This window comes from Nycticebus coucang, chromosome 18 (genome assembly GCF_027406575.1).
Source record: "Nycticebus coucang isolate mNycCou1 chromosome 18, mNycCou1.pri, whole genome shotgun sequence".
Classification (NCBI taxonomy): Eukaryota; Metazoa; Chordata; class Mammalia; order Primates; family Lorisidae; genus Nycticebus; species Nycticebus coucang.
The window spans coordinates 55,467,039-55,477,751 of record NC_069797.1 but is presented as its reverse complement, the minus strand read 5'-3'; the positions used below and the strand labels follow the sequence as shown (position 1 = coordinate 55,477,751).

The 10,713-nt window shown below is 55.7% G+C and overlaps 1 protein-coding gene across 4 annotated transcripts; it reads right to left on the bottom strand.

Annotated features, from left to right (window-relative positions):
- Positions 1–458: 458 nt before the first annotated feature.
- PPP1R1B (protein phosphatase 1 regulatory inhibitor subunit 1B) lies at positions 459–9,771 on the bottom strand. 4 transcript variants are annotated; one of them, XM_053569455.1, is made up of 8 exons: positions 9,753–9,771; positions 8,931–9,114; positions 7,223–7,283; positions 6,927–6,949; positions 6,441–6,516; positions 3,094–3,294; positions 1,647–1,766; positions 459–1,557 (listed from the first exon to the last, which is right to left on the bottom strand). In XM_053569455.1, exons 2-8 carry the CDS (start codon positions 9,009–9,011, stop codon positions 1,508–1,510), a joined length of 612 nt encoding a protein of 203 aa, XP_053425430.1. In that variant the 5' UTR covers positions 9,012–9,114; positions 9,753–9,771; the 3' UTR covers positions 459–1,507. The 4 variants fall into 4 exon arrangements, with proteins under 4 accessions (XP_053425430.1, XP_053425428.1, XP_053425429.1 ...); XM_053569453.1 differs by lacking the exon at positions 9,753–9,771 and adding an exon at positions 9,440–9,555; XM_053569454.1 differs by lacking the exon at positions 9,753–9,771 and adding an exon at positions 9,363–9,473.
- Positions 9,772–10,713: the final 942 nt, after the last annotated feature.

Here is a 10,713-nt window from a genome sequence, read left to right as displayed (position 1 = left end):
AGTAGCTGGGACTACAGGTGCCCACCACAACACCCGGCTATTTTTTAGAGAGGAGGTCTTGCTCTGGCTCAGGCTGGCCTTGAACCTGTGAACTCAGGCAGTCCACCCGCCTCCACCTCCCAAGTGCTGGGATTACAGGCATGAGCCACTACAGCTGGCCTCCACAATTACTCTTGAAGGACTTTTCCCACCTTTCCCCAAGGGTCACCCCACCCCACCCTCGCCTCTTTTACCCTTCCCAAGCCGAGCTAGAACTTATGCAGTCCTTCTTAACAGGCCTCAAGCCTATTATATGCAGAAGACTCATACAATAGGGTATGACGTTGGGCGGCCAGTGCCCAGGTTCTCTGGGTATCAGCCATAGATGGGCAAGGTGGATGTCCATCAGCCTTCCATATTAGGACACTCCATTACTTCCCCTCCTCTATCCCCTCCCCAAGAGAGGAATCTCAACACAGTTATTTACAAAGATTTATTACAGCTTACAGCACTGAAAGGGTACAGGCCTGGAGTCAGGGAAGAAGGGGAAGGAGGTAGAGCAGCTAAGGGATAAGGAGAACCTGGCTCCCCTCACTGCGTACTCCCCCAAGGATGTATACTAGGCGGCATTCCCAGCATCAAAGCACACACAAAATGCAACAAAGCAGCCTCTGCCAGTCCATCTTCCAGGCACCCACGAAGAGCAGGGGTAATAAGGGGAAGATTTCCAAAATGTTGAGGCTGTGTAAGATGCCTGAGTCCTGGGTCCTGGTACAAGCCCGTGAGGAGACGGGTGATGACTTCAAATCTCCCATAGGAGAGGGGATGGAGGTGGATCTAAGGGTACCTACAGGTCCTCAGTACCTTCCTTCCCCAAATCTTAGGGTCCTGCCCTGTGGGACTCCTGTGCCCAGGGGAGAGGATCTGAGGAGTAGAATTGTGAAGGACAAATCCATGTTCCTGGTTTCCTGGATTTTCTTTTCTTTTTTTTCCTTTTTTTTTTTAGACAAGAGTCTTGCTCTGTTGCCCTGGGTAGAGTGCCATGGCATCATCATAGCTCACAGCAAGCTCAAATTCTTGGGTTCCAGCAATCCTCTTGCCTCACCCTCCGAAGTAGCTAGTTTTTCTGTTTTTAATAGAGATGGGGTCATGCGCTTGCTCAGGCTGGTCTTGAACTCCTGAGCTCAGGCAATCCACCTGCTTTGGCCTCCCAGAGTGCTAAGATTACAGGCATGAGATTATACCTGGCGGGTTTCCTGGATTTTCCAGTCTGAGCTCTCATATCCCACCTCCCACTAGGGAAATGACTGGCAGGGGAAGACGTTGGGCGGCAAGTGCCCAGGTTCTCTGGGTATTAGCCATAGATGGGCAAACAAGCAGACAAAGACCAGCCTTAGTCTTCTAGAAGTCAGAAGCCGCAGCCCTAGCAGGTAAGGGGAAGGATACAAAACAGGATGGGGACAGAGTGGGTTTCTGGACAACAGTGATGCCCCCTCCACATCCTCCTGGGAGATGCAGGGCTGAGGACCTATGTGCCAGGCTCAGGTGGGGCAGGGCGCCGAGGCTCATCCCCTGGCTCTACAAGACAAGCAGAGAGGGACTCAGGGCCTGGCCCCACCCACTAAGATCCCAGCCCTGCTTCCCCATCACATACTCTCATGCCTCACCATGTAGTGCTGGGTCTTCCACTTGGTCCTCAGAGCTGCCATCTCTCTGGGACTCATCCAGAGGGGGTGGGCGTTCCCAGGGCCCCTCCAAACCCTGGCCATAGTTTGTCTTCTGCCCAGCTGAGGATGAGAAAGAAGGAATAAAAACACAGGCTCTGAGTATCCATCTCACTGTCCTGGAGCATGAGCTAAGCCTTTCTGATGGCTGAGGCTAAACTTTTTGTGAGTGCACCATGGCATAGTAAAGAGAGCACTGGACTAGGACAGCTCTTCCATTGACTAGCCATTTGGCTTAGATAAATCAGTGACTACCTTTCTGACAGAGATAATAAGAGGGAAGTTGTGTAGATTACCTTAAACAAGATAATAGTTAATTCCCGGCACAGCCCAGCACTAGCACCCAAAAGCGAGTCAGCAGTGGTGGTAGTGAATAAGCTTGTCATTTGAACCAGTCCCCTGATGCTTTTCCTGAGGGAAGAATCTCCTCTCACCTCTTTTCCACCTCCTGGGTGGGGGGAGTCTTGGTGGGAACTTACTCAACTGTTCCGGCTTTCCTTCGTTGCTAGCAGCCTCATTGCCAGAGATGCAGACAGGAGGCCAGAGCTATTTTGTTTGGGTTAAAAGCCTGATCACTTCAAGCAGGGCTAGTTGACTGTTCATTATTCTCATAAATACTGGGACCAAAAAGTTTGATATGTACCAGGAGGGATAACTGTGGCATAGCCTCCATGACTAGGCATGGAAGACCTAGACATGGGTAGTGGCAGGGGTGAAATCTTTCTGCCTAAAAATTCTTTGGGCCTTGGGACTTTCCGTGGATTTTTTTGGATCTGGAGCCTCTGGCTCTGAGGCCTTCTGTATAGGCCTCGCCCCTCTCTTTCAGGCAACTGAAGCTGGAGGTGCAGAGGACCAGATTGGTTCTTGAATCCTGGAGTCTCCATCTAGAACCTAGGGGGCACCCTCTCACCCATCCTGGGAAGGAAAAAGAAGGAGAAACAGAGTCCTAGAGAGGGCAAGTCAGTTAGCCCTCTGCACTCCAGCAGAGACCACATCCCAGGTTCAGAAATACAGGCAATGGGGATGTTGGAATCTCTCAATCATCTATCCCTGAGTGTCCTCCTACCTCTTCACTGCCATGAGTGGGAAGTCCTTTTTTGGGTCTACTCTCAAACCTCATATGGCTTTGGCTTTAATTCCTAGGGATGAGAGGATTTATTAGGGAAAACCTGATTGGGAAAAGGACTGAGCCACGGATGGAGGAAGCTCATGTTTCAGGTAGGGCTGAGTGTGAGGCATCCTGGGGTATGAGAGGACAGGGAGCCCCTGTGGTGGTATTGCAGCCTGCATGTGTAGGAAACTGAACTGCGATGGGTTGTCTAAGGATACTTAGGGACCCACACCTAACCATTGGTGGTGAGGCCCCCATGTTACAGTCCCTTCAGCTTACCAGACATTCTGCTGCCCTTCAGGATTTCAGCCTGGCTGTCTTCTTCCTCCTCCTCTTCTTCATCATCTTCATCCTCATCCTCCTCTTCCTCTCTTGGATAACCCAGCTCTCGTAGCTCTCCCAGTTCATCATCTTCTGAGGCCTGGTTCTCATTCAAGTTGCTGATGGACTGCAGGTGAGACTCAGCAATGCGCTGCACAGCTGTCACAGAGGGGACCCAGGGAGGTAAGTGCTAACCAGAGGCAATCATCTGCAAAGATCACGCTCTCAGGGGCCCAAGTTTAAAGGCCAAAGGCTACAGGTCAGTTTGCTGTGGGTCAGACAAGGGCAGAAAAGGCAAGGAGTAGACTTTATCATGTTTGGCTTTTAAGTTATCTCCACATACTGGCCCCCTGGAGGCTGGCACCAGGCAGTCCCCCACACCACAGGATGCCAAGATGGGCAAGACCAGGCGGGCACAGCAGCAGCTTAACATTCCCTGGCTGCAGAGCTTGGTTTGCCAAGGACCCACTCCTTGCTTTAAGCCTGGGCAGAAGGCACAGGGCCTGTCGGCCAGGACCTGGGGATTTGCTCCTTGCCATTTCTGGGGTAATGCCCAGCCTGCTTAAGGCTCACTGCTCACCCTGATCCTGCCTCCCATACTGTGCAGTCACCACCCCCTGGCACTGCCCAGTCATAGATGCCAATCTGCACACTGCTCCAAGAGGTTGGAACAGTTCTCAGGCTGAGGACATAATAATCTGCAGCCAGTGGAGTCTGTGCCTGGTGATGCGGCCCACTCAGATGCGGCCCCTACAATCTTGACCCACATCCCCAAGCTCCCAGCTCCCTCTGTGATGACCTAGAAAGCATCCCCAACCCCCCCCCCAAAGACCTGCTTGGAGAGGGATGCTAAGGGAACAGTGTGGGCAGTGAAGAGAAGTTTCCAAAAGATGGAAAAGAGTAGGGGGTTAGGAGAAAGGGGTGAGGGCTGAGGGTTCTGGGGATGGGAGGGGTGGGGACACTGTGAGGACAAGCTGCAGGAGTGGTGGGATTCTAGAGTATGTAAGGACACAGGCCACAAGATGCTGACAGGCGGGGATGGGGGTGGGGTAGGGTTGCAGCAACTTCTTTGGCAGCGGCCCCTCCCCTCAGAAGTCCCAGAGGGGTAGGTCCAGGCTGGAAACCTCCGGTGCAGTGAGCAGGGCACCGCACTCCTGCCAACTCAGGGACAGGCACAGAGGGTGCATTGTGTGTGCCTGCTGCCCCACCCTGTCCCCAGCTTTCTGCCCAATGCCTCCCGCTGGCTCTGGGCAAGCCACCCAGGCAATAAAAGTGCAGTAAATCTCCCTACCCTGGCCTTGGCGATGTGGCAGATCTTCATCTTGAGCCAAGTGTGCGAGCTCCAGCCTTGAAGCACTCCCTCCAAGACCTTGTGTCGTCCACCTCCCTTGAGGGCCCTTGACTCTTCCCCTACAAACCCCTAACCTGCTAAGCACTTCCTTTGCTCATAAAGGGTCCAAAGCCTACAAAACAGTGCCCTTCTGGTAAGGGTCTTTGTAGGTTGGTGGGGAGATAAGGGAGGAGAGGAGGTGGCACCTCAGGCAGTTTTCCTCTCCCATGCTGGGGGAGGAGAGTTCAGGTCCTGAGCCATAGTGACAACAATAGGTGTGTGTGGCTCTGGTGCTGGTGCCTGTGAGCCTCCCTCATCTCACCTCACTTCCTTTTTGCCTCATGGGGCTCTCTGGAGTCTCCGGCCCACCCCCACCCCCAAGTTATCTTCTCTGTTTCCATCTCTGAAGGCCCAAGTCTCCCCTTCTAAGTTTGAAGGTCCCCAGCACAGTCCTCAGACTGCCCAGCCCTCTCCTGACCCCTTCCCACTCTCTGCCTCTGCTCATGTGGACTATCCTAAGCTGTAGCCCAAAGGGACAGTAAAGTGGGGCTATACTTTTGGCCATCAAGGTATGTGGGCAGCACCTTGGACTGAACCTCTTCACCTAGGCTGGCTTCCCGATGCTCCCAATCAAGAGTCCAGCTCTTCACCCTCATAGCCACCCAGCCTCTCCCCAGCCCAGGGTGGGGAGGAGTGGGATTTCTCTCCTGAGAAGATGTTACCTCCTCCCTCATGCCTGCTTTGGGGCCTTTCTACACGTTCCTATGAGTGGAGAAGTCCACCAGATGCTGGACCACGCTGCCCACTTGCTGCAGCTGTCTGGTCCTGGAGGAAGAGAAAGAACCTCTGCCCTTCTCTCCTAACCTCCCAGCCTTTCTTCTCTGCTTGCAACCCTAGCAGGCAGGCTGACAGGTGCACCTGTTGACCTTGGCTCTGCTGGGAACTTACTAAACCCAGCCCCAAGGTTGCTCTCAGCACAGCTTCTGGTTGGTCTCCCAACCTCTGTAGGAGGAAGGGGGCTGACCAGGCAGGAAGAGCCTCAGGCAGGGGTTGAGGTGGGGGTGTGTAAACATCTAGGACTCAGTTAGGATAGGCCCTCCACACTCCAGTCTGTAGCCCTTCCACTTCAGGTGTATCTCCCAAACTCCCCGCTAGACACCAAATCCAGGTTGGCTTTAAAGCCCCTAGGATTCACACCTTCTCCTCTTTGCACACCTTTTCCCCTCTCCCTCAGATGCCCTGGCCTACCTGTTAAATTCCTACGAGCCTTCAAATCCAGCCTTAACCATCCTCTCCTCTGTGAAGTCTCCCTGAGCCTTTGAGGCAGCTAAGTGTCCCAGGAGGGCAGAGACCAAATTTTACTCCTTATTCTGCCCAGTGCCCACCAGTGAGGCCTGGCACATACTAGGTATTCAGTAAGTGTGTGCAAAAGGAATGGCTTGCCTTTTGATGCAGAAAGGAAAAGCAGAAGAGTCCAGCATGCAGATCTGTGCAAATGGGGGAGGGGGTATGTGATACCAGGTGATAAAGAGGGCATGGGAGGTGATCTGGGAAAGGGGAGGTGCAGACTGAGTCTCTTTCACATGGGTGCATGCTGGTTATTTCAGACCAACTTTTTTTTTTCAACTCCACAACTTAATGTTAGAGCCTGCCTCTTTCAGCCTTTGGGCTCCTTGTGTTTTGCAAGGACAGATTAAGAAAGGATTGGTCTATGGGCAGTGCCTGTGGCTCAAGGAGTAGGGCGCCAGCCCCATACACGGGGGGTGGGGGGTGGCAGGTTTGAACCCCTGGCCCCGGCCAAAAGTGAAAAAAAAAAAAAAAAAAGAAAGGATTGGTCTTTACATTGGGGTTGTGATGCACAAAACAATCCTGCTCCAATGACAAAAGCTTAAGATTTCACCTCGCTCCTCCAATGTCAGCCTAGAACTATCTAGGGATCAAGGGGACAGACAGACAGATGGGTGGAGGGTAGTACCTTTCAGCGAGGGGGGTGTGTAGGCACAGGGGTTGGATCTCTTCGACTTGAGGTGGTGCCCCTCTCCTGCAGCTCTCTGCCAGGGAAGTGCCAGGTTAAATGGGCTGACCAGTGGCCCCTCCCCTTTACCCTCCCTCCAGTCCATCTTACCCATAACAACCCCACTGGTCTAGCCTCTTGCTCGCTTCGGCAGCACATATACCACTGGTCTAGCCTCTGCTAGTGGACTTGCACCTAGCTTGAGATCTCCATCCTGTTGCTTTGGGAAGGTCCCCATAAGTCAAGGTTCAGGGCAGGACCCTAGGTGCTGGAGGTTACACTGGAGCCTGAGCAGAGGAGGATCTGCTGGTGGCACCCTGGCAGGCACTCTCAGAGGAGGTGCTGACTGATATCCAATGTGTCCTCTTAGGTGGCACTGCAGGCTCTCATCCAACCCGCCCCAAAGGGCCCAGGTATCCTTCCTTCCAGCTGCCCTGGGAAACTCACCTGGTGGGGGGAGGCCTCCTCCTCTGAGGGAAGCCGCCAAATCAAACCGAGAGAGGAGGAAGAAGGAAGAGGGAGAGAGAAAAAAAAATCCAATTACCTTCCCCAAAGTCTCAACCTCCAGGGCAAAGGAAAGTGTGCCCTCTTGATGTTGGGAGGTGCCATGTTGATAAATAAACCCAATAGACTTGGGGTCCCAGAATTTATCCACTCCCCTGGCTTAGCACTGTCTCCTACTCAAGGGACTTTGGTAGGGCCCCTAATAAGGCAGGGCTGGGTGGGCAGGGAAGGGGTCCTACCTGGTGAGGAGTGCTCTGAGACCCTGAACAGCATGGCAGGGGTTGGTCTCCGGCGCCGGATCTAGGGAGATTTGGGGAGGGGTACAGGATAGGCACCTGCAGCCACCCCCACCCCTAGAGAGCAGGGAACAAACAGTGCTTTGGAGTCCCCAGGGAACCTTTGAATCAAAGACTGTCAGAGCTAAAAGGAGCTCTGTAGCTCACCCAACCCCCTCATTTTCCAGAAGTGAAAACCCAAGGCTCAGAGAGGTTCAGTAATGTGTTCAAGGCCACATAGCAAGTCCAAAGGAGGAGAAAAACCCCAGCCACTGATTTCCATGCCCATCTCACTCCATGGCTACACCAGAACAGATATTTTTTCTATCTTCTTCCACCAAGGCCCTTCCTTTCTCCAGTCTTGGAAGCCCTTGGGAGCCAGTGTTGGCTATAGCTTCAGCTGTCAGGGATGGGCCCTCTGGGGAAGACGCCCCACGGGCCATGGCACTCATGTGGCCTTGCCCATCTAAGGTCAGCTCAAGGGCTCCAAAGAAACCACACTCAGCTGCAGAGAGAGGCTGAGCCCAGGCACTGCAGCAAACTCTGACCTCACACTCAGGTTCTGGTGGGGGACTGAGACAGGGACCAAAGGGACCTGGGGGTATCTCTGGGGCTGGGACTGGGCCCCTCTGGAGGTCTCTGTCAGGCTGTAGAAATCATCACCCAATCACTGTGAAAAATGAAAAGTTGCCCTTCCTGGCTATATGAGCCAAGCCAAATGGGGTGGGGGGGGGACGGAGCACTCCCAGCAACTGCCACTACACCCCCCTCCACCATCAGCTTGGCAATCAGACCAAGGGTAGGTTAATTAGGTCCCCTTTGAGCTCCAGGGAAAAGCACAAACAGAACCAGGTGAGTTAAGCTGAAACTGCTGCCTCCCCTTGCCAATTTCTCCATACACCCTCCAGACCAAAAACTGCTTAGGCCCAGGACTCAACCCTCTGCCCCATCTCCCTCTAAAAGCACTTGGCCCAATTCTCACTGCTGCGTTGGGAGCTAGCTGCATCTCAGCAACAAGTGACCCCCTGCTAGGCTGTGGGGGCGGAGTCTTCTGTCACAACACACCCACCCCCCACCTTGGGAGGCCTCCCAGCCCCCAGGAAGGCTCTCCCTAAAACTCCGTAGTCTGTGGGAAGAGGTCTGGCTCCTGTAATGACTGGTCACCTCTCCCTCCTTGGAGCCTGACAGCAGAAGGAGGTCAGGCGATCCCAGGCTAGGCGCACACGATGAACTAGAGAGGGTCAGGGCAGTGGAGTAGCGGCCTCAACTCCCGCTGTGTAAAAGGTCAGCGTTTGAAGTTTGTCCCATCTGACAAGCTCTGGGCTGAAACTGGGGCAAAGTGGTCCTGGTGGTAACCTAGGGAAAGGGCTAGCCTAGGGGGCTGTGCAGGGTCGAAGGGATAGTCCCCCAACCGGGGACGGCCGGAACCGGCCTGCTCCCCGACGCTCATTCGCTGACGGGAATTCTCCGGTTCCAGGGATCCGGAGGGAGGCCCCGGGAAAAGTTGCACTAGTCTCCAGCGAACTTTCCGGACGACCTCGCGCCCCAGCGGTGGCTGAGACCGAGTCCCGGGTGTCCTCCTGCCCCCACCCAAGCCAGTCCGCCCGGCAGCCCCGAGCAGCCCCGCTGGGGGTGTTGGGGGCGCCGCCGGGGTGGGGCGCGGCCCCCTTACCATCTCCACCTGGCGGGGGTCGAGCTGGCTGGGAGGCGCGGGCACCGAGAATTGGATCTTCTTGCGGTCCTTGGGGTCCATGGCGGCCGGGCGGATGGAGAGGCTGGAGCACACGGCTCCGGGTCTCGGCTGCGGTCCCTGCTCGGCTCCCCCGCGTTGCTCGGGGCGCCGCGCTGACGGCGGGCTGTGTGTGGCGAGGAGGAGGAGGGCTGTTCACGCACAGATAAAAATACCGCGCTGGGCGAGGGGAGGGCGCGGGAGCGGGGAGGAGGGGTTGGCCGCTCGGGCTCGCCTGCTGACGCGCCCCCCGATCTCTCCGGGCTCCCTCTGACTCTCGGGTTTGCCTGCCCCGCTCGCGGCGCGGGGTCAGGGTCTCGGTCCCCGGGCGCCTCCGCCCTCACGCTCTCGCCCCGGGGGCTCTGTGTCTCTAACCTCCTTCCCTCGCTCTCTCTGAGCGTCTCAGAGTCTGTCTCTGCCTCTCCCGCCTTCCTCTATCTCCCTCCCTCTACCTCTCCTCTCCGCGTGTCCCAGTCTCTGCTGGGCTTAGCCCTCGGGTCCCAGCCTTGGGGTCCTCAGCGCGTCCCCTCAGCGGAGTGGGACTGGCGTCGGGTGCTTGGAGGGAGGGCTTAGGCCAAAGTGGCCAATAAGCACCAAGAGCTGTGCTCTCCGGGGGCTGGGAGGGTGGGGAGTGCGAGCCAAGGTCGGGCTGGGGGCCCCCTGCGGTCTCCCCAGAACTTGAAGTTGCATTATTGATGGAGTCCAGCAGCGAGGATGAAGGGGCAGGAAGAGGGGGAGGCAGGACTCCAGCTTTTAACCACTTACTGGCCCTGATACTTGGAATTTCTTGGAGGCTGTAAGGTCGTGGAGAGAGTGCCAGCATGTCACGCTGTGGAATGGGGGTGCCCTAGAAATGGAGTGAATGTGAACGAGTTGTGTGGGAGAGGACACATGTCAGTCATCATGGCAGGGACTGTGTGCAGGCGAGTGTCAGGAGCCCTGTGATGTCCATACCTGGGTGGTGGTCAGCGTGGAGCAGTGTGAGTCTGTGTAAGTGTGTCAGAGTGTCAAGGATTCCTGTGTGAGTGGCAGGGTGTGGGAGGACTGCGTGCGTTTGGGGGAGGGTGTGGGTGTGGGGGAGGATGTCAGAGGCTGTCAAGGTGATGGGCAGGCATGTGCCAGCTTGCAGGGGGGTGGGGGCACTGTACCCACAGCTCCAGCCTCACAGTAGACCGGGTATGAGATTGTGAATGTGTGAGTGCTCTTGGGGGGGGGAAGAAGGGAGATGTGTCCCTGCCATGATGTACCCTGGATTCACGTGTCTCCTGCCTTGTCTCCCCAGATCTATTGGGGAGTGCAGAGCCAGCCCAGAGTTGGGGGGGTTGGGGGCTGCCTATACAAGTGCCATCACGTGTGTGAGTTTGGTGCATTGGGGAGCAGAGCTGGGAGGGGGGGCGTGTGCTCCTTTCTGAGGTGTGAGCCTTCCTCTCTCCAGAGGTGTGTGTGTGTCTCTGGAGCAGGGAAAGGGAAGGAGAAGGCCTGTGGGTGGAATGTCCCTGCCTGTCCAGGCCTGAGTGTCTTTGCAGGATCTGGTGTTTCCTCTGCACCAGAGGGTCTGAAAGCCTCTCTCTTGAGGCTCATGAGAGCACATGTGTGTGCATATGTGTGTGTCTTCCTGGGGCTCTGTTAGTGTTGATGTCCTCTCTCCTGGTCACTCTCAGGCCTGGAACAGCCAGGAGCCCTCCCTGCCCCACCAATTCCCCTCATCAGCAGCTTTTCTACTCCC

Excerpts from the sequence above, each read along its gene's own strand:
- PPP1R1B (XM_053569455.1), bottom strand. The coding sequence starts at position 9,011 with ATGGACCCCAAGGACCGCAAGAAGATCCAATTCTCGGTGCCCGCGCCT. Across the intron at positions 6,517-6,926 it reads AGGAGGCCTCCCCCCACCAG|AGAGCTGCAGGAGAGGGGCA; the intron begins GTGAGTTTCCCA and ends CTTCCCTGGCAG. Across the intron at positions 1,767-3,093 it reads GAAGGGCAGCAGAATGTCTG|CTGGGCAGAAGACAAACTAT; the intron begins GTAAGCTGAAGG and ends TCTCATCCTCAG.